This window comes from Hyposmocoma kahamanoa, unplaced genomic scaffold (genome assembly GCF_003589595.1).
Source record: "Hyposmocoma kahamanoa isolate Upper Pololo Valley unplaced genomic scaffold, ASM358959v1 102, whole genome shotgun sequence".
NCBI lineage: Eukaryota > Metazoa > Arthropoda > Insecta > Lepidoptera > Cosmopterigidae > Hyposmocoma > Hyposmocoma kahamanoa.
The window spans coordinates 18,905,551-18,930,221 of record NW_020653337.1 but is presented as its reverse complement, the minus strand read 5'-3'; the positions used below and the strand labels follow the sequence as shown (position 1 = coordinate 18,930,221).

The 24,671-nt window shown below is 35.3% G+C and overlaps 2 protein-coding genes across 5 annotated transcripts in view; one reads left to right on the top strand and one right to left on the bottom strand.

The window, feature by feature from the left end:
- The window catches only part of LOC113231600, a 12,474-nt gene extending 10,552 nt beyond the window's left edge, over window positions 1–1,922 (bottom strand). For all 3 annotated transcript variants that reach the window (XM_026465966.1, XM_026465975.1, XM_026465985.1), the window contains exons 1-3: window positions 1,840–1,922; window positions 1,712–1,754; window positions 530–556 (exon numbers count right to left, since the gene is read on the bottom strand). In XM_026465966.1, the coding sequence (XP_026321751.1) occupies window positions 530–556; window positions 1,712–1,754; window positions 1,840–1,899 (130 nt within the window). In that variant the 5' untranslated portion in view covers window positions 1,900–1,922. The remainder of the gene's footprint in view (window positions 1–529; window positions 557–1,711; window positions 1,755–1,839) is intronic.
- Window positions 1–24,671, top strand: part of LOC113231578 — a 216,983-nt gene that overhangs the window by 90,987 nt on the left and 101,325 nt on the right. The window lies entirely within an intron of this gene.

Genomic DNA, 24,671 nt, shown 5'->3' with positions numbered 1-24,671 from the left:
AAACAAATATACGCGATTTAAATCCGGAAAAATAGTTTCATTTCCTATGTGTAACAATCGCGAAAACCTAAGAACTCGATAAACAACGAAAAATTCTTTCAATCCGGCTCATAGACTTCTTTTTTTCTAACATCAAGTAATGGGACGAACAAATCGTGTGTCTGATGATAAGCTGTCCATAATGTGTCCATGGGACTTGTCAACTTATGTGTCACGATGACGGGCGCTGTGGCAGTGCCCTCAAATCTATGTGATTTAAAGCCCTGAGTGGCACTGCACCTGCTATGGACTAGCGTGTAAACATAAAAAGCGTGAAATTTTTAAGCTGTCAAATATATACAATACAAATATGTCATAGTAAACACTTTTTCATTTTTTCAGTGAAACTCAGTTATACTACTATCCTTATTTAGCTCGCCGACATTTATTATATTCCCTCTATAGAACGTAATCGAGAAATCGATACTATCATGATAACAAAATATAGTATAAAGAGAACAGACAGTCGATTGTTTTATAATCCACTTACCAACTTGTAAAGGTCTAATTGCTGGATCTATGATGGCCGAATAAATGAGAATTTTATTATTGTACTATAGTATTAAACGTATTTTGTTCATTTAACTTGGCATCATTATGAATTTCTAAAATGATTTTTTTTTGGAGACGATGTAGTTTTATTAAAATTCGTAGAATTAAGATTGAAACTTCTAGTATCAATTTTTAATTAGAAATTTATTACATTTTACCATTATTAATACAAAGATCGAACACAAAGAAAAGGCATAATATTATTTGATCCTCAAAGAAATAATTCTATTGTGAATGTACACTTTTAAAATAAACGATATTTTTTTTATGTTTGACGTATATATTAATTGTTTCTTCCATATTAGTTGATCTACGGATAAATTACAAATGAACTGCATTCAAGGTAACACTATTATTATGTTTGAGCAAATTAATATTTGGCATTCAAAAATAATAGTTGATCCTCTTTTTTTATCATTGGTCTTTTCATTTAACGATTGATGACATTTATTACCAGTATATTGTAGTAGTATTTTGATATTGATCTCGGAATAAATCTTGGTTCTGCTTGGTTGCGCCCTCCATTCAGTAGATTAGGTTAAGTTAGATATGAAAAAGCAGCACGAGCCGAGCGAGCGAAGCTAGCGTGCCGCGGCAGAGGCCAACGAATGCCAGAAGCCAATTCGCTTGCGTTTCGGGTCAAATTATATTGTAATTAATATAATATTATTATAAAAATATATTCAACATTTACTTAGTTTAAAAAAAAGTATTTAAATTTTATTTTTAATTCTCATTTGTCTTAGTTTTAAGGCCCAAAATAAAACTATTAAAGTTATTTACAAATCAAATTTTTTTTGCGTAGCTCAGAACAGATTAAAATATCGATCGTTATAATTTATTTTATGTCTCAGAGAAAGAGGATCAATTATGAAAATAGATGACTGTTTACATTTTTTTGGAAATTTAAAAAAGATCATTCAAATGCATGCCCATAGAAAAAATTCCTTCGATCTGTTTTGCCAATTTATGGTAACCACTTTACCAACAACTCAAAACAAACTCAGGTTCGAATATTGTCAAATAGAAGACATTTCTCTTTATTTTGGATCTTTGTATTGATAATTATAACAAGAGGAATAATTTCACAAAAATAAATTAATATCATATTACATCTTACCACTGCTTGAGTTAGAATTCCCGTATATGCATGGAAAGTAAACCTGCAATTTACTCTCTTTTATAATTCATAAGTTTTGCATTATTTTATAACAACCTAATTACTTAATTGTTAAATTTGTAACTCACAATGAAAACAACTTTTGAAACTACAGGATAAATCAAGTAAAACCTCCACGAAATTTTCATGTTTTATAGGCTAACGAGGCAGTCTGACATTGACTAAGAAAACTATTACAATACGGAGTTAATAGAAGTTCAAGAAGCGGAAAATTTGCATAGTCATTTCACCATCGATTTTGCTACACGTATTTACTGAGAGTTGTTTATTTCGGAAACATTAAAACGAATCCTGGTGCTTTTTCACATGAAAGTTCAAAATCATCATCAATACATTTCCACTGCTGGGTACAGATCTTAGGCGAGGGTTTATGCCGTAGTCCGCCACAGTTGCCGGGACGAACAAGTCGTGCGCCTGATTGTATGCTACACGCCTGTCCATAACAATTGCAGTGACCTCAGAGCTTTAAATCGCAAAGATCTGAGGGGCACTGCCACTGCGCCCGTAGACATAAGTTGACATGTCCAATGTGCCTGTAATTTCACCAGCACCCTTACCCTTCAAAACCGGAACACAGTAATGCTGACACTACTGCTTGGCGGCAGTAATAGGCAAGGTGGCAGTAGGTACTTTAATGGACGAACTCTTTCATAAGGAGCTCTACTGCTACTAAACTGCTTTCTTTCACCGAAAAGCTAGTGGTAAATTTAAAATTAAATTTCAAAACTCGGAGGTGCGAATCCGGATTCGAACCCACGGCCTCTGCTTGAGTGGTGGTAGTCAAACCATTAGGCTGCTACGACATATGAAAGTCAAAAAAATAGTACGAAATAAATGAAACTTACGTAGACGTGCAATTAGTTCTGGTGACATTTGCACAGGGTTGTTTTTAAAATACTAACAACCTTAGGCAATTAAACTATTTTTCCGGATTTAAATCGCGTATATTTGTTTTTTCAAACAAACTGACCCCTTTACAGGACCCATGGTCACGGTTGACTGCACGGTTGATGCAAAAATTAACATCTTTTAGAGCGACCTATTTAAATATTTTTCTTTTTGCATGAAAGTAAAATCTGAAAACAAAATTATTATTCAAAGTCATATAACAAAAGTTATTGTTTATGATGTTAGTAATAGTCCTGAGAGGTTGTTAATATTTTACAAATAAGGCTGTAAATTTGACAACTCTTTTATGATTATAAAAAAATTACCAGAATGCAAATAATTATATTATACTTTATAGCAAATATTGTTATCGTCAAAAAAGTTATTCTCCGGTTGTACCTTAGACTATGGAATACACATTTAATAGTATTATGTACTGCTATTACAATAGTGTTGTAACTCAAAATATGTGAAATTCGAGATTATGCTAATGCTGAACTTAAAGTTTGATTCTCTACACGTCAATAAAAGCGTCACTAAAATATTGTAAGAAACAATTGCACACAACAAGCATGTATTAATACATGTCACTATATTGTGATGTTATGTTTAAAACAGCCATGTAATACCTGTGAAAACCCTTCGTTTACACCAAAATGTATGTACATGACAATATTTTATATGATATTTTTTCTCAAAATTCTATAATATAAATTTAATACTAAAAGCGATTGAAGGTAGCATGTGGTGCGCTGTAACTACGTGTGAAACCTTTAACATTTCGTTTCTCTTACCTAAATGCCATATCTATATCGTTATTCAGTAAGACGTACGATCACACTCAGCTTTCGAAAGTGAACATACTCTACTAACCTTTATATAAAAGAATGTACATGCAACAAGATTGACAGCTCACGACGTGATATATTTAAACGAAACTACCTTGCCCTGACAAATTTACCTAATTCTAATGACGATAGTTATGGTATGCTATGGTGTAACGGGCCGGTATCCGAAACTCGACGTTGAGGTTTTTGGCATGTGGTTGGTGGTCCTACTCGTTACTCGGCGCTCAAGATCGGCAAAGTGTTATTACTCAGTATTTTGTTTTATGATACTGTCGGGATGAACAAATCCTGAGTCTGGTGGTAAGCGACACGCCTGTCCATAGCTCAGCTGCTCAGAGTTTTAATTCGCAAAGATCTGAGGGGCACTGCCACTGTGTCCGATAACCTGAGACATAAGTTGACAAGTCCCATGTGCCTGTAATTTCACAAGCATCCTTGCTCTTTAAAACCGGAACGAAAAGGTAAATTGGAAGTGCTTCCTGGACGAACTCTTCCACAAGGAACTCTACTGCTACTAAGCCACGCCACGCGTTAGACATGCCACTTCCTCCTGCTTCATGTACGCTCTGCACAGAGAGCTCTCGTGATACCTAAATCGAAAAGGTGTTTATAATATGAACCATGACCCTTTGAGCTTGAAAAGGTATCAGGATGGACAGGCGTTAAGCGTCAAGAGTACTTCCCTAGCCTGACAACAAACCCTAAGTACGACAGATAGTAAGAAGATGGATGATATTTTTGATCAAGTGCTAAATAATTTTGCGTGGCAAGTCACAGAATCAACATTAATATGGACACATATACGTTCCGTCCTTCCACACCGTCAAGTCCTTAACTGTACAAAAGCTCCTTTAATTAATATATTTTCACAGGTTTTCGTTGTAGCTTATACAGAAGCGGCGGGTTCCGCAAGACAATGGCACAAGTCGCGGCTTGCTCGCCCAGATAATTAACGGATAGACGCACCGTAACGTGCGCCCTTTGTTTCCGATCTTATTTAACCGCCCAATTTACGTCAACGCTGTTTTAGATTAATGAAATTTAGAGGGCGTTCATGTTTAATTTCCTATCTTATTTGTTTTATAACCGCTTTGTCATAGGCAGGATGCGAAAAGGTTCCTTTCCTCTGTCATTTATGAAATGTAAACTTCAACAATTATTTTATTAATAATTTGTTTATGACTTGGTTTCTAAAATTACACACATAAGTACGACTTTCCCTTACCAATAAATACCGCCATAAATGCACATAAACAAGAGTAAACAACCGTTATGTCGTTAGCCACCAATCAGCAAGTAATGACATAGTTTCCTCATCTGGCTGTGCCCTAAATAGATACAGTAATGACCGTAATCGAATCTTTTAGTGCTTCAAGTGCAATCGTGGCCATAACTATCTCTCCTCGTTAGATCGGCAGAGAGCGCGCGGGCCGGGTGAAAGGTTGCGCGATGACCCGCAGCAGATACTGCAGCGCAGGCGCACCGGTAGCCGCCAACTTTTGTTCCATTGTAGCCAGCGTTTCGCCACTTAGCACGACTCTCACTGAGAGAAAATACGCTAAACACCACATAAATTACAAACAAGTTTCGTAAGAAATGCATTGTCCGAGCAATCTAGATTTCATTGTTCTCGCAACTGATATTCTTTCTATACAGGTCATCTTAAACGACCTCTACAATACTTTGATGCACTAAAATTTAATATTAATTTAGTACATTTAAAAGAAAGGTTCTAAATACAGCTTTATTGTGTATTACGAGTAATAAATATATTGTTTTATGTAATGCACTTCATTTTATAATTTACAATTGCTTACTAACACAGACGTAATGGAATTATTTACGTAGTGAATACGCTTGAAATCTCGTTACCGTTAATATTTCAGAGCTTGCAACTTTTAAATATTTCGCCAAACAACACTGCGGGGAGAATTTGTGCAAACCTGAAAAGTTTTCGTTGATGTTGCGGTTTATCGTAGCAAAACGAAAATATTAGTGGAAGTTGAAATTTGAAAATTTTCGGTTAATTATACACATTTACCAAGAACTTCGCTGGTTTTTGTAAAAGGAATCATCATACATTAGAATTATTCGTACGCCTGTTTACAATGAAAATCCTCTAATTGGCAAATATTTATTGGCACGCGGGAAGGATTGAAGGGGTAATTGTGAAGGCTACGTCCCATTCAGTAGGGGTTAGACTAAGTAAGGCAGCGATCAGCAAGCAAGGCACGTGGCACATCTCACGCCGATGTCGTCCCCACGCTGGACGTGTCCCGACTGACCAGTTTTTTAACTGTACCGCCTGCCCTTTGGCTTTCATATTCTAACTGAATTATATCGACGACGATTTTCTGCATTCACGAGCCTTATATAATTCTTCTTTGCGAGTTTAGTCGAAAGCACAGTGAATCGAAGTCTGTGGCAAAAGTTTTATTGGTTGGAGCGCGCCAACAAAGCACTTTTATCAGTTTAGCTGCCATCTTATCTAAAAATTTCCATCACTAACTATTTAAGTGAAAGATTTTGCAAGTAGTTTTACGAGAAGCGAATGTGGTTGGACAGATTTCCAATAAATTAAACAAGCCCGAAATCTTCATCGAATTCTACCGGATTTCCTACAGCGAGTGGCGGTACGTAGCCACCCACGTCACATAATTTTACAAGGCGACCGATAGGGATCCGAAACCCGTCTAGACGCGATCGCAGTTCTAAACTAGTTACCCAACTGGACTAGACGCACTACATTGTCCTAGACTAGTCTGCCAACTAATCGGGCGGAGAAATACAGAAACGAAGGTGTGATTCTCGATGGAATCGTCGCAGCCAGCCTCGTAGCGCCACAGCCAGAGTGCACCTTAAGTGTATACTAGACTGACATCCTATCAACCAAAATAGGATCGCTTCCAGCCGGCACCGCGTGAAATATTTCCCCGAGGGAACATAAACGTGACAGCGAAATTTGAATTCGAGGCTTTATTGGAGTATGAAAATAACCAAGTAATATAAGAAGGATTTCATATTTTGAGAAGGTATAAGTAGGTAGGTATCGTATGTCGGTATTTGCATCTTATGATTATGGCGGCTAGCGGTAACGTCAAGTGTATTTTTAGAATGCCATTTCAAATTTTGGTTGGTTGACAATAATAAAATTATGTAAAACTCATAACAGCTAGTACAAGTCTTATAATTCGTTCTCCAGTATTGAAACAAACAATTCCTTCCGGCTACTCCAACAGTGTATTTAACTAGCATTATATACATGACATTTAGCACCATAGAAATATTTAATACACACGAAAGTTAGAGCCGTTACACATAGTGATTTTAAGAGCGATAGGAACGCGCGTTTGTATTAATTATATTAAAAATCGCCGTGTGTAACCGCTCTTAGCATATAAAACAATTTTTTTTGTAGTATCAAGAGACGGAGCGAAAAAATCGTGCGCCTGATGGTAAGCTGTCCATAACAGTTGCAGTGCCACTCCAGAGTTTAAATCGCAAAGATCTGAGGGGCACTGCGCCCGTCACCTTGAGACATAATTTGACAAGTCTCATGTGCCCGTGATTTCAGCAGCAAAAGTGTTTGTCTCATGTTTTTGGGCAGTTCATCTGAATATTCTCGTTAGACCATCTTCGTCACTCCTGTATAACGACCTTGTAGTGACACTTTGTTAATACTACCTCGCTTGTTTGTTAGTATACCAAACGTGTAAACGTTAAGTGTAAAGTAAACGAACGCTGGAAAACATTGACTAATATTGCTGCGGTAATGCGCTAATTGATTCTTTATACACATCATTATATTTACTATTTAATTTCAGTGTATTCGTGTTGAAAATTGATGACTCAAATCGCACCTGTGATGTAATAAGGCCATATCCAAATCCACATCCACTCTCCTAAAAATTTGAAATATTGCAGTGAACTGGTAACCAATATTTTCTCAATTTTGACGACAACTTTACAGGACGAAGAAAAATACACTTATGTAGCATCTGGTTTATTAAATAAAAATAGGTAGTGTACATACATGTGTAATGAAACTATTTAAAAATTACGCATTTTTCTTTAATAAACCAGATCAGTTAAATGACGCAAACAATTTTTTTCTTCATCCTATAAAGTTGTCAGAATTGATAGTACCGATTGCCAGTTCCCAGTCGATATTTCACATTTTTAGGAGAGTGATAACATTTCACATATGTATGTATACATAGTTTGATTCATATAGTTTATATCGCACTGCTATGACAATAGTGTCGTAACTCAAAATATGTTAACTTCAAGATTAGGGTAGTTGCTGATGTAGGTTTTTTACACGTCAGCGGATGTTGATGCGGATGCTGATTTCGTGCATTTAAAAAATACGCGAATGATCGTTACTAAATCTATCTACATGAAAAACCTATTGCTGAATGATTGTAAAATTTGAATTATTACACGTCAATACGAATAGTTAGAATATAATAGAATAGAATACGTCGTTAGAATATTGCAAAAAAAAAGATATCTACTTAACTCAAAACGAGACAAACTTTTTGTGAGTTAGTTTATTTATATATATTTTAGCAAGTAGGAAATTGTTTACATGTCCGTTATAAACTTTAAACCATATATAAATTTTAAGAAGTAATTCGGTTTTCATCGATTCTGAGAAAAATATAATTTTTGATTTAATATTATATTGTAACAGTGTGATATAATGAATATCATGTGATAAAATACTTTTGATGTATTTTTTTCATGATACCAAGAGATGGGACAAACAAGTCGTGCGCCTGTTGGTAACGACACGTCTACGCATAACAGTTGCCGTACCAATCAGAGCTTTAAATAGTAAAGATCTGAGGGGCACTGCCACTGCGCCCGTCACCTTGAAACATAAGTGTTGACAAAACAAATGTGCCTGTAATGTCACCAGCACCCTTACCCTTCAAAACCGGAACGCAATAATGCTCAGCGGTAATATGAGCATTACCGCTTGACAGCAGAAATAGGTAAGGCTCTTTCACAAGGAGCTGTACCGTACTATTTCTTCCCTGGACGTAATCATTTGTAAGGGGCTCTACTGCTACGTTGCAATTTACAAAATATATTAATTGTAATAACACAAAATACACAATTATAAATATAATGTCCTCTGCCTTCCGAATTACTATATGCGGTCATTCAAATGGGGCGTGAAGAGGCATCTTGTAGGCATACTGGGTGAAGGTGACTAAGGTGGTGATTATATTAACACTGTATTAGCTTCCTTCACGTTTGGATTCCACTTTCCATTTTACATTAGGTGGAATGGAGTCATCTGCCTGTCATGTATAAAAAATAAAATAAAATAAAAACTACTTTCTCAAACTCGTATTTTAAAGCACAAACTTAGTGAAATGCAGAAACTGGATTGTATAGACAAATTTTTCAGGCTGATGTCACACACTGGCTTTTATCTATTCTTAAAGTAATGCATCCAAATTAGCACCCTTAATAAGAAATTCGAAATAAATGGAAAGTTTTGCCATTCCTTGAATATTCACTCTTTATAAGATACGAGTTTAAGAAAGTAAAGCATTGATATGTAGTATTGTGAGATATGGTTATATCACATGTGACTTTATTATACCAATATTACAAGTTAGGTACAAGAAGTACCTAAGTTCATAATATTACTTACGCACTTCTTATACCAAACCACAGAAATATGACAAGTACGTAACGAGACTACGGCATTGTACAGCGCAGGAGCTACGCTACGTATTACTTTATAGCGCTTCAAAGCGCTATCCGCTCACAGCGCAAGGCTTTGCACATTGTTATTGAACAAAACAAGCGAACCCGTTATCTAGTGCAATCCTTTCACTTGAAACACACAAGTAACAATTTGAGTAATCTCCGAGCACTTACCGTGAAAACAATGAACCATTACATTGCGTTCACTTCACTGTACAGTGCAAGGTCCCACAGATATAACTACAGGACGACACATAGACATAACTATGTGTATATTCCCACACATATAATCCTCGACAAAAGTCTTAGTAGCAGAAACGTTTTAGTAGCAATAGAAGTCTTTGTGAAAGAGTTCATTGGAGGAAATGCTGCCACCTTACCTATTTCTACCGCCAAGCGGTAATTTGGGCCTTACTGCTGGTGAAATTACAGGCATATGGGACTCGTCAGCTTAAGTCTCAGGTTGATAAGCACTATTGCAGTGCCCCTCAGCTCTTTGCGATTAAAACCATTTATTTTCACACACATAAGAAAAAAAATTACAAAAATGAGATAAAAATATTTTTTTTATACAATTTACAGAAATAATTTAAAGTAATAATTATAATTAAAAAAAAATTAATAAAAATAAAAATAATTAAATCGAAATAGAAGAAGAATAAAGTAAGTGTGTGACGGACACTAGCTCAAGAAAATGTTGTAATCAGTTTACAATGATTTCAACCCTGATTTTAGCCTGACCCGGCTATGGCAGCTTTACGTGGTCGATCACACATACAAATCGCAAACAAACATCAAAGTTTATTTAAAGCTCTGAGTGGCGCTGCAAATTCTACGGACAGTTATAGGCATGTCGCTTACCTCCAGACTCAAGACTTGTTGGTACATTAAAAAAAACAATAGTCACTTATTGTTGTTGAAAATGAAATACTCCCGGCTCTTGAAAAAATACGCTTCATTTTATGTAAGTACTTAAACTTTAAATCTTAAAATAGACAATCATCCAAATAAAATACGTTACTCGACGATAAAAGTAAGACGTAGTATACTCACGTAACACTTGTTGTGGTTACAAAAAGTGATTGACTTTTGACACCTCTACAATCAGCTTAGTCATTTATTGTTTTTTATTCCCTTTGTTTCTGAGAATTGCTCTCACTCGTATATATACTAAACTAGTTACGTATTTAGAAAACTCCAAACTATAAATGCTGTTATTTTGTAACTTTATTATTAATCCAATTGTTATGTTGTGCAGGCAATTGGACACTTTCTCTCATTATAGTCAATTTGTTGAATGACTCCGACGTTTACTATTACGTTAGTCTTTTGTTATTGGACAATACCTGAAAAAGAAATGTGCTTTCTTCCATTGACGTTGTTATAGTAGAGAGAGTACAACAATGTTTTGTTGGCTTAGTATCAACATTATGATGTTTTTATAAGAAAGTATTACGTAGTTACAATTTTATTTATGTTTATTTTTTACGTTTTAAGAGAACTCCAGACTAATTACTATTATATTTATTCATAAAGGTGAGTGTATAGCTCCAGTGTGGTCAAATGGCGTGGATAGGACGGTTCTTGTACAGTTTGTTCTCGAGTCTAAATTTAAAAAAAATCTTATTCCTCTAACTGAACAATTTATTATTCTAAAACCGATTTTTATTTATATATTTATGTTCAGTGATATGCAAATACGGATACATTTTCCCATTTATATAGTTTATTAACGACTTCAAAAAAAAGGATGGGGTTCTCAATCAGACTGGATTTTTTTTTGCGTGTATCTTACGCGATTATTCCAACAATTGTGTACCGATTCTAATGATTCTTTTTTGTTGGATTGCCTATTAGTGGTCCTATTCAAACTTGAAAAAATATTCCTCCTCTAGGCGTGGCAAACTTGGGGATGAATCCGCTTCATTGGATTTCAACTTTCCGCTAACCGATTACAATAAAACCTGGCAAATAGATGTAATTCCACAAACATTTGAGGTCGGTTTTCTTTTATAAAAAAGGTATTATGGAACTATTTATAGTTATAATTATAATATATATATTATTTTACATATTTTGATGCAGCAAAAACCCATGTTCAGTCTGCGGAATTTAATGTGCAACCTAAACAAAATAAATATTGCAGAATAAGCAGTATATCGGTTTGGCGTTTCTTTAGAATATTGCAACGCTAAGTTGGAACTAAAAGCTTTCCGGATTCACGTCTGTCCTCTCTGAGTCCCCAGCTCTTCTCCAAGCTTCTTGTCAATACCGAACGGCTTAAGAAAATCCTTTACCGCAGATAGGATGTTATTTATCCGTAGTGCAATGGAACAAGCCGTATGTAGTGCATATTCGACAAAAATCCTTTGACAATTTCGTATGCTATATTCTAAAAGTTCAATACATTTTTTTATAATATCAAGTGACGGAACGGACAATTCATGCTCCTGATGGTAAACTACACGCCTGTCCATAGCAGTCGCAGTGCCACTCAGAGCTTTAAGTCGCAAAGATCTGAGGGGTACTGCCATTGCGCCCTTCACCCTGAGACATAAGTTGACAAGACCCATGTGCCTGTGATTTCACCAGCACAACTTACCCTTCAAACCAGAACGCAGTAATGCTCCCATTACTGCTTGGCGGCAGAAACAGGTAAGGTGGCAGTACTTCCCTTGACTAACTCTTTCACACGAGCTTTACTGCTACAAAATACTGCAAAGTCCTACCTAAAGATTTTAAAATCGTACCCATACGTCCTCTCGCACTAAACTGAAGTGTCGCCTAAACCAAGGCTTTTAATTAGACACACTTAAGAGTGACTTTTGCATTGCAAGCATTGGTCTGAGGCATACCTAAGTTTAGTGCAAGTGAACATTAGTATAATATATGTACTTGTGATCACACTCCAAAAGTGTTTATCACATGATATTCATTATATCACACTGTTTATCACTTCATATGATCAACATGAAACCGTTTCAGTGAAGAAATACATTTCTCGCCGATGGCGCTACGGCAAAAAAGTCGTTAAAAAACCAATAACAAAGTTCTCCAACAAGCACGCAGAAAAATTCGTAAGGTCCGCTGGTTCGTTCCGTGGCTTATAACTCCGTCCAACCATTTGTTTAACTCATGACAGCTCAATTTCTAATCAATTAGTAATGTCCTAATGCGTTTCCAATTCGATTTTCTTATAATAATCGATTTGATTTATGAAGAAGTTCAAATCGTGAATGTGAGCGGGTTCAAAAAAGAAGATGTTGTCTGATTGGGATCGTGATGTTGCGTTTGACAATTTGTGTACTCAAGAATTAATAATTCATGTTAATGAGGATTCAATGAAGATGATTCTCGTTCATTTGGAGAAGAATCCGACGATTCATCATAATAAACAATAAAAATGTATTATAATTATTAATAATTTATGTCGTTTCATTATAAATTATAAGACAAGTACCAAAATTTATCAATTTGAATTATCTTCGTTACGTAATCTGTTGGGTCGATGAATATCGGACCTAAAGAGCACGTCGCTTCACATTCAAATTCAAATTAAAAAGTAAGAGTCCAGGAAGTATTGCATTCTTTTGGCTATGGTTTTATGTCAATAATTACGGAATTTCGGAGGCATGCATATGAAATGACCGGACGGAGCGTAGTTGGCATAGCGTCTGGCCCGGTTTGCTAGAAGACGATGGTTCGAATCCAGCCGGATAGAAAGAATTTTTTCTAAATATTCCATCTTTTTATTAATAATTATAACAAATTAGAGGAGTGATTTCACAAAAAACAATTGAATATCATGCTGGTGGAACATCCTGACATTCAATAAAAACTCTTGAATGTCAGGATGTTCCAAATAAATCTGTACATGTGTGAACTGTATTATGATTATTAAAATACAATGTCTACAATGCAAATAATTATATATCATACTGCAAATATCGTCATTATCAAAAATGTTCTCCGGTTTTACAAATTCAAATTTTCAACTAAGGTTTGTGGAAAACGTCAATCGTTTAGTATGCCAATTTGAAAATTGCATAAAATATATTTTTGGTCAATCAAAGATTAATGAGTAAATTCCCAAAAAATTATTGGATATCATGGTGGTGAAATTTCAATAAAATGAAACCAGTTACATGGTAATATGTAAACAACATGACGACCTCTGTGGTCGAGAGTCTTGCACACAGGTTTTCATGGTGTCGCCGTCTCTGAGATCCCCCGGCGGGTCCATATAAAAAATATAACTGTTCTATTTTGTCGCTAGTCTGGGTGTTTGTGGTACCGTCGTTGTTTCTGGGTTCCATAATGCTATTACAGTGCTTTAGTTACTTACTTCAGGATCAGAGCAACGTATTTAACGTTGTCTAATATACGAGTATATGTATAATATATATACAATAGTGAAAAATTATCATCCTGAAATGTTGTCATTTTGCAGGCAGATGTGGCCTTATTACACCAATCGTGCTAAATATGATTTGGGTACATAACAAGCTATAACAACAACGTTCGTATTATTATTTTGGCCTGTTATTATCGTGTAACGTTTCCTGGAAGGGATTAAGTCAAGCAAATTAAATTGAAATCTCAGAAACGTAGCTATTAAAGTTATTTTTCCATGAATATACGTCGTAAATATAAACAAATTGCGTTTAATGATTTCAAATGAAATTTACTATAATAATAAATGAAATCTTACACATTGAAAATGAGACTATTTTTTCGGAACTAAATCGCGTACTTATACTTTGGTTTCTTTTTCGAAAAATCGTTTCTTTTATTTACCAAGCGACATGCCTGTCCATAACAGTTGCAGTGCTTTAAGAGGGAGCATGCCAAAAAAGTTTTGACGCTGGCTCCGCCCAAATTTGTGAAACAAATATATGCCTGAAATGCGCGTGACATGCGACAGGAGATGTTGAATTTTGCGAATTAAAAGTACCAAATTCGTTTTAGCGGAGTAACTCTAAAACTAAAGGGATTAAAAAAAAATTCGTAGTGACAGTTCTCGATCATGCATAAATATAATTAATTATCTAATTTTTGTCCTAATAACCTGTAGCATTTCGAGGATGAATCGAAAAAACGTGAAAATTAGAGGTCGTTTCGTGATTTTTATTTATCGAGGAAACTTTATTGTTTTATGTTTCTGATTAGTGATTAGTAGTTACTCATACAATATTTTGTTTTTAACTTTAAAGTGGATATACCCCTCTAAAATCAAATCGGAGATTAGGAATTTTTCCTCTAAATCACAGAAAGCTGAGTAGTACTGGTACTGCGTTCGTCACCCTAGGACATAAGTTGACAAGTCTGCTTGTAATTTTACCATAAGTCCATACTGTTTATAAGGTACCTAGAAATCTATAGGCTTGGAACAAAAATATCAATATCCTGCCAAATCCCTTGCCCGCAGCGCAAATCGTCTATTACAACAATATTGCTTCGAAACCCAATAAGCCACCTTATGTACAAGACACACTGAAGATTTTGTAAAATACACACCAAGGGCTTTCACGGTAAAAAGAGCGTAATTCTTTTTCTGTATGATCTGCTATTCGCTTTTATAACACATGAAATAAATTTATTCATTAAATCTACACGGTGCCGAGGTCGAAAATTATATTTAGTACCATGAAAGTGTGTTCTACAAAATACGGTTGAAACGTAAAATGCAAAAGCATGTTTTCTGGAGAGAAGATTGGAAAAATGGGCGTTCTCAATAAAACAAAAGCAAAGTGAGTGAGGTACAAAACAATACTATCGGCGCTTTGTTTTATTATGGATCCGGTACTCGCCTTCACTCTGTCACAAGAATCGATGGAGTCGTTAAAATTTTTTGTATTGTTTGGTATTGGTATGTAATATTACGATGGCCTATGAAAAATCAAGGAGCAATAATACTCAATGATTTTCACTCTGCCCTCCTTATCAAAAATAACGTAATCGAACTTTTTACTGAAATTGAGTTATTAACATATATGGAATCAGGAAAACGAGATTTTTAACCCCCGTAAGAGGTTTTTTTTATATCTTATTTAGTTCCAATTTTATTGTTAAGAGTCGATTCAACGTCAAATGGCGTTGGTTGATTCCGCATAACCATGAAAGTGTTGAAACAATCACAACATAAAATTGAGGATATATACAGTATGAAAACACAATTCCTAAAAAAGATCATGATAGAAAAAAACACAAACTTACCCCGAAATTTTACAAGAAAACTGCTGTGTTCAATAGGTACTTTACATATGCCAAGTTTTTTTTTATATCCACTGAACTAAATAGGACACGTATAGTATACGTAGTACACGTATAGCATAACATTCTTCTAATGTATATCGTATACTATACGTGTTTTCTCAATATACTTTGGGTGGTGAGAGCCGATTTTTATTATCTCCTGTGTCAAGTTCCGTATAGTGGCGAACTAAGGGATGAATCCGGGCACAAAAACTTGTCATTTTGATGTAATTCCACGTACTTTTGAGGTCGGTTTTTTTAGTGCTCTATACTGAGATTATTAAAGTAATCAGATTGTCTTGAAATTTATAATATGATGCTAAGTATTTACGACCACTCGTTCCAAATATATTATAGTGTTAAGTTAATTTTATTCTCTCCATAGTAAAAGTTATTTTTATATTATGCGGCTAGAAACATCGCTTTAAACTCTCGCAAACCTCTAGACCCCCATATATTTAATTAATAAACGATATTCAGCACATTTTAACCGACTTCAAAAAAGGAGGAGGTTCTCAATTCGTCTGTATGTTTTTTTGGTATGTATGTTACGCAACAAGTCCAGTATTTGTGAATCGATTTTGATGATTCTGATACTAAGATTATTTTTTAGAAATAATGTCTTCTAAAAGCTGCTTTATGAAAGTAAAAGCCAGAGATGTTAAGTTTTCAAGTTCGCAATACCGCACCAACAGAGGCTATAGTAGGTTGGTGGGTGTATTTTCCCAGATCTGTATCGGGCTGCCTCCAGCTGCATCCGGTCGGTTGACGTCACTGACAACATTGTAACGCTTGTTGTTCTCTTTTCTTTATTTTAATAATTTTTTCTAAAAAAATATGCCAGTGAAAGTGAAAGAAAATACTCTGATCTTATAAAACTGGAGTAAGTCACACAATTTAATTACAAGAAAATAATTCACTTTTACGATGTACGATACAATTACTGTGGTTCATATGAACATTGTTATCAGAATTCAACCTTTTTTAGCGTTCCTCTAAATATGTCTATTAGTATATATTATGACGCGTAATATTATTATTATTAATTATTATTATCATAATAATAATGAATGTCTCTTCCAATTTTTCTTACAAATGTACTATTTTATTTTTCTGGAAAAGAAGACGACACAATCATAACCACAACAATAGTAAAATGAAAGAATCTCGAGGGCGTGCCCTGTGTCAATCACACGATTGTACTCAAAAGCATTTGATTTGTCACTGCTGGCCAAACAGCTTCTAATTTGGTGTACAGAGCCATACCAGTCGTATTGCCATTCTAAGCGGCGTCTGTAAACTTTCCGCCGCCGCCGCCGCTGCAAATATTAACTCCTCGGTGCCACTGTTTGGTTTACTGTATTTGTATACGATAACAATAATGTTGCTTGCAGCCTAACTCGTTATCTAACTTTAAAGATATGTTTTAGATAACAATTTCCACAAAAACGAAGTTTCACTTTCTCACTTATTCACCAACTAAAAGACATAATCTCCAAACATCATTATAAGTTATTTTTCACTACACAAGCAAAGCTTTTCTTATATATAATTGATAAGTTTCTCCTATAGATTGTAGTCATCCACTTGTTAGCAAACGGCAACATCATCGTCAGTTTAATTCGAGACTTTGGTTATTTTGTTACTTTTCAACCTCAACACAACCTATGCTAGTAAAAAAATGAGTTATGAATTTGGAGGGTTCTCGTTCAATTCTCGTTGAAGTTGGTTGGGTACTGACAAAGCGGGATGACAATCTGGCACTTGTAGTGTCTTTAAGGAGTCTCCAAGTGGCCAAGTGATGGCGGCGCGATCTCTCGGGCACTTCTCGAGGGCTCTAGAAATATCAATATGCCTACGCTTCTCGCCCCCGACTAAACACTTAGGAAACACTGGAGACCAATTTGTGCGAATTTCAACCTACGCCCCTGTACAAAACGTCAAAATAACTTAAAGTTATTCTTTTATCATACCACGTAACGAGACGAAAAAGTCGTGCGCCAGGTGGTAAGCGACACGCCTGTCCAAAGCAGTTGCAGTGCCACTTAGAGCTTTAAAACTCAAAGATTTTAGAGACACTGCCACTGCGCCCGTCACCCAGAGACACTAGTTGACAAGTTCCATGTACCTATAATTTTATCAGCACCCTTACTTTTAAAACAAAATGCTCATTTTACTGCTTGGCGGCAGGAATAGGTAAGGTGAGTGCTGCCAAGCACTTCCCTGGACGAATTCTCTCACAAGGAGCTCTACTGCTAGTAATGCCACATGCCACAGCACCCTAATCCTAGTAATATTACGCACATAAAATTTGATCGTGATATTTTGTCCCTAATAAATTAATACATCTCATTCCTATAACAATAGCAATAGAAATTATCATAAAAGAATTTTACTTAGTGGGTGGTATAAAAGTCGATGAGGGCGGTTGGCTCCGTGCCAGCCGGAGAGCAATCCTGGCGCTCACTCAGGACATTTTGATAGTATTTGCTTTATGGTACTGCCACTTACATCTATATACTACACATATATAATATACATACAAATATATATACAATACAAATATATATATACGTGGGCGGTTTGATAAGGCCGTGAATTTGAAAACAAAAACAAAAAAGCAAGCTTGACTCTGAGTGAGGTATCTCTTATATTGGACAAACGAAGCGAAGTATTTGTACCCGCGTCAAAGAACATATAGCTGATGTCAAACACCGTCGCGTAAACAAGTCTGCAGTCAGCGAGCATTTCATGGATAAACCTACACATTCAATGAAGTTCGACAAACCCCAGGTCCTAAAAGAAGTCTGTTATCTACCCAGAATGCTGCGAGAGGCCATTGAAATTAAAAAACATCCTAATTTCAACATCGAAGCTGGTTTCTCCGTACCACCAGTTTGGGACCCAGCATTTCCTCGGATGAAAAATCCCAAACACATATAAGACTGCAGTACTAATTAATATGTTTTAATTTATTCTAATTTCGATTATTAATTAATAATAAATTTAACTTAATAAAATTCATTTAATAAAATAATTTGTAATTAAAACGTATTGTAGCGTAAATTGGAAAAAATAAACTATTTAATTAATAACTTTTGTAACTATAGTGAAAAAATAGGGTGGTTTGCATTAATATTAGACATAACTGGTTGATGACTGTACCACCTCAGTCAACCGTGAGAATGGGACCTGTAAAGGGCCCGAAACGTCGGTTTGTTTGAAAATCAAAAACAAACATTTGTTTTAAAATTATGGTTTATTTTCCTACGTAATCTCCTTTTAACGCTATACACCGTGACCAGTGTATTTCAACTTCTTCAACCCTTCAAAAAAACGTGTTTTGTCAAACTGAAAAAGAAACCTTTGTTTCAGCTATCACTTCCTCACTTGATGCAAATCGGTAAAAAAATCTGAAAATAAAGTCAAATGGAACCAAATCGGTCAAAAAAATCTGAAAAAAGTCAAAGCGAGTCTTTGTTGTCGCAAACGGTCGTATCATTTCTGCTTAGAGCGCGGTATGGCCTTGTGTACGTTGCTTCCTTGCTAAAGAAAACATGGGTACATGAACTCATATCTTTGTGTGTAAATACGGAATTATTGCCGCGTTTCAACGCGGATATAGGTCTAAGATTAACATTTACCATCAGCCTACATGTAGAACGATACAGCTTCATTCATATTCATAAACTCTTAACCTCGTGCTGCTGTCACTGGTAGGACCACACGATCGAATCGGGAAATAAAAGTAAATGAAAGTACACGTTTCGCTCTTCGACGAGGTTATTAAGTAGTTGATAGAAATGGAGGAAGCGAAAGAAAGAGGAAGGCCGTAGTTTCTGCCTATCCCGGGATAAGAAATAGTATATAAAATATATGTATATAGTTTTGAAAAAATATTTGTTTCAAACACAGTCTCCAGAAAGTTTTGGCTCAACGTGTCCCCAGACTCCACATGCGCCACCTGCTTTTAACGTATATTTCACAAACACCGCCTTTCGCTTACGTGTGCCACCGTGACACACTTCCTTCCTCCCTAACATCGCTATTCTCTATAAATAGGGACACAAATTTATTCATACAGTCGTACAAAAGAGAACAGTATCGACTGTTTTCACATAACTTCTACTTACGAGTATCTGATTGATTGTCATTTGATTTTCAATAGTACCAGAAACTGAACTATTTTTTCCGTTGAAATCGCGTACATTTTTTCAGCTGTAGAGCTCCTTTGAAGTAGTTTGTTCAGGGAATTTCTGCCCCCTTACCTATGTCTATCGCAGTAAGGTGAGTATTGCTGTGTTCCGGTTTCGAAGGGTAATGGTACTGGTGAAATTACAGGCACATGGGACTTGGCAACTAATGTTTCAGGGTGATGAGCGCAGTGGCAGTACCATTTAAAGCTTTGAGTGGCACTGCAAATATCATTGACAGGCGTATCGCTTACCACCAGGTGCTCGATTTGCCCGTCCCGTTACTTGTTATCATAAAAAAATAGATTTGTTTTTCACGGCTGACTGACACTTGAAGAAAATTTAGTTTTCTTTAAAAAAACGTGGCTTTATATAATTTCATTAATAATGCGTAATAATCAAGAAAACATAAGCAATCGTTATTAACATAAATAAACAAGAGAAATAAATGACAAAAGTATCCCAACACAGTATGCAGAAATTCATCTGATTATTTTAAACAAAGAACCGGAATTTTATGGTAGTTAAGCAATGGAGTGTCCCAGTAAACGAGAGTCCATTAGTTTTTATAGAGCAGAAGTTTGCGGCGATGTCCTCGCCTACTGTAACGCCGGGTTCGGCTACAAATGACATTTTAAACTTTGTGCGCCGCTTTAGATCATTCCCGTGAACACAAAGTTTCTATACGTGTTGAAAGGGTTTCTCCATAAACTAACTCGTCGTCGTTGAGTTGTACGTACACCTGTGTAACCTAACCTAATGATACATATACACCGCACTACGGAACATGGTTCTCTACAATTAAATAATTTAGTTTTCACCGACACTTACTCATACATACTTATATGTTATAAACGTCAAAGTTTATACCCGCCTGAAATTAATTTTGTTTGATAATTTTTTTTATAATATCAAGTGACGGAACGAAGAAGTCGTGCGCCTGATGGTAATCTACACGCCTGTGATAATTAATTCTTCAGCTTAATGGTTTTCTTTCAAAGAAATCGTAATTATGTATATGTATTTTCTTTTTCATTACAAATTATCGTATTTTTAAGTACTACTCTTTATATTCATTATTATTATTTATAATAGTGACTATTATTCATTTGTCCTAATATCCTAAGTATTCTTTTTGACATTGACAATACGAATTAAATATTGTAATATTAAGTTCATTTAATATCACGATGTTTTACTACTACGATATTCAATTATTTTTTTATGAAATTACTCCACAAGTTTATTATAACTTTTTTTATAATATCCAGTGACGGAACGAACAAGTCCTGCGCCTGATGGTTAGCTACACGCCTGTCCGTAACAGTTGCAATGCCACTCAGAGCTTTAAATCGCAAAGATCTGAGGGGCACTGCCACTGCGTGCCTGTAATTTCACCAGCACCCTTACCTTTCAAACCCGGAACACAGTAATGCTGACATTACTGCTTGGCGGCAGAAATAAGTAAGGTAGCAGTACTTCCCTGGACGAACTCTTTCACAAGGAGCACTACTGCTGCAAAAAAAATACAAAGATCATAGACAATGATAGACGCTCAGCCAATGTATATAATAAAATTAATAAAGAATTACGTATATTAAAAAAACCTATTATAAATGCAAAAACATATTATATAAGTGGTTGAAATTACTTAACTATGACTCGCTTCTGAGATCCATAAAGTATTATTCCCAAATATACACTCATACACATTCACCCACATATAGCTCACTCACTATAAATTCACACATTAAATATTAATGCTACACATACAACTCAAAATACACTACGTGGTTTGGTACTGTATTCTCTTCATAGATAATAAATATTAAACACCATAAATATAAAAAGTTATTTTAGTTTAGTTAAAAAATAATATTCAAATTAATTTAAGTTTTGAAATGTTTAAATATTTTTAATAAAATAAGTTTATACATTAGAAAGCTATGGTTATGGAAGAGCGAAGTCTATCACAGGCATTGCTATGCTTAAAAGGAGACTCCTGATACTATGATTATAAAATGTAAAAAAAATGACAAATTCCTTCGACTGACGCTCTCCTAATTGAGTTTCGGCACGAACCAGCACACTTTACCAATTTTGTATGTTTGTTTGTGAAAAATCTATGAAATAAATATTGTCTATCTAACATAAAATGAGATTAAACTTACTATGAAACTATTATACTATAACCCTCTAATGACATGTAGCTTACTTACGGAATTAGGGGTCATGAAGATAGATATTGAGGACACAAATTCATTATATAATGTAGGGATACATTATAGACTACAAATTGTGAAGACGTTAACGCGTTGTGTTAGGTGATTAGTGTTGGCAATTAATTGCCAGTTAATCCATTAAGTATACGCATTTTAGCGCCTGTTACGTGAAAATTACTGGTTCCTTTACTAAATGAACCTTGAATGTAGTCTCAATCAGTATACCTAAATCTCGCATAATGCATCGCTAAACTTGCTTAATGACGCACCTTACTTCGCAGTTCACGTGGTAGTGACACAACAGGTTTGCAAAATAATAGCTTTACTTTGTATATAACTGCTCGGAACTGTATTGTATTATGTGTATTTGTTAATTTTTTGTGTGTTCTTAACCATTATGGGCTATGACGGAATATAATATACTACGATAGGAATATATAATATTTTACATTTTTTTGTTTTTATATCAATAGCTTTGACTCTTTCGGATTATTTATTTTAATAAAATAGGTAAAGGTTTTTAAGGGATATGAGATTGTACTATTATATGTTGTGTATATAATTCTTAGATTTTGTCATTGACAGACGATAACCAGAAATAGAGACAAAATGTCATTTAATTTGTTTGAAAACTATTCTGCCTTAACATTACTGTGACAACTCCGCCCGATTGGCTAGCCCGAGTTGGAAACAATTGACGGGTGTCGTCAATGGGTGTCGTCAACTGTTTCACTTCAAACGACCAGTTAACTTGAACTTTACTATAATGGACGAAAATTGCAAAATTACATATTTAATATTTCATTACCGATGAAATGTGATACCGTTTGTTTTGTAACTAGATGTTTTGTTGTTTTTCCCACACCACCGAAAAGAAAAGCACGGCATTGTTAGAGATATTATCATTATTACAATAAATTCACAATATCTTTTGGAATATACGGAGACGTACACACAGGTCAATAGTTGGCCTGTCTATATTTTAGTACAAACGGGAGTTGATATTTATAAGAGCTGTATCGCTAATGTGTTCCTGGAATATATGGCCCTTATTTCGTCTCTATTTCTGGTTATATACTCGATGGATTTTGTAGATTGCTCCACAATAAACAAATGCCTATACGCGATAAAGATTCGAAAAAATAGTTCTATGTTGTTTTACCATTAGTATGTATTTTCTTTTATTGTACGTCAAATAACATAATTTTGATCGACTTTTCGTAGAGCTCTATAATAGTAGCAGTAGAGAGTTCAGGGAAGTACTGCCACTTTACCTATTTCTGCCGCCAAGCAGTAATGTATTACCACGTTCTGGTTTTGAAAGATAAGGGCGCTGGTGAAATTATAACACACATGGGTCTTGTCAACTTGAGTCTCAGCAGTCCTATTCATTTTAAGTAGCAGATTACCTTAGCACATGTTTTATATCAATAAATCAGTTGTCTTTCAGCACTCACCTCGGTCGTTTGTAATTATCATTCTTGTCCGACCATATATCGTATCATATCATATCATATCATATCATCTTATATCATTTTTGATCATATATCATCAAAGTAATGTAGCTAACTACAAGGAGAATATAATCGGTTTTTGTTTCCACGAACAAACTCATTTAGGTCCGTTTTTGTCGCTTTAAATTTTATTACACCTTTCTAGCGTATGTGTTACTCCGGCCCCCCCGCTATCCAGGTTAGAGGAAGGCGTTTAATCACGATGTTCCCCGTTCATTAAGTCAGCGGCAAGCATTTTGTCACATGTCTCTGAAATGCTAATTTGTCCCTGCACACTCAATATAGACATGTACACTCAGCCTTTGCTTTTGCCCTCCTTTTTCCAACAAGCTCTACCCTATTCAACTAAATTGTTTGTTTATGTTGATTTACCCATGAAACGCGTGTTCGTAAATTGAATTTTCGGTCAGCGGAAAGATAAAAATGAGGTCTAATGTTTGTATGATAAATTGTCGTTATATCTTCTAGATACGAAGTTGTACGAAGCAAACATAAATGAACAATAATTACCAACAGCTCCCTAAGTCGACAGCTCTTCCAGCGTATAAAATTTAAACTAAGCGGAACCCTCGTCAAATTATAAGGGGAGATTAACCCTAAGCACTCGCTTGCCAGTTTTAACTTTATTACTTTTAGTTTGTCTTTTACTGAATGTAAATTGTAGCATTGGCCTTGCTATATTAAATTACCAAAACTACAACGGTGTTACTTAAGCTCACATATTGTAGAATGACCCTCATTAAATTTATATATATAATGAGGGTCATTCCTAGTGCTTATATTAGGTTTAATACGTGTGAAGGTATTTATTTTATTAACAAAATTGGGAACGTCGTTAATTTGAATCGCTAAAGTATGAAGAGATATTGCGTTGCTTGTTTATTTCGGTATTAGGGACCTAAGTGTATAACTAATAATAATAATAATCCACAGCCTGATTTTACCCGCTGCTGGGTATAGGCCTCCTGAAGCTTGTGCCATCCATCGAGGTTCTGTGCTAGCCACAACTACTACTATGTCGTCGACCCACCTTGCAACTGCGACGCTTCTTTTGTCCATATTCGGCCACTACCTTTAGTCGACGTCTTGCTCCACCTCGTCTTGCTATGTGCCTCGCCCAACCCCATTTGAGTTCCATAATCCGAGTTCCAGCATCCTGTACTTTCGTCCGTCGTCGATTCTCAACATTCGGAACTTGGTCTACGAGGCTGATGATATTGAATGAGGGTGATATGAAAATGAACATAAGATAA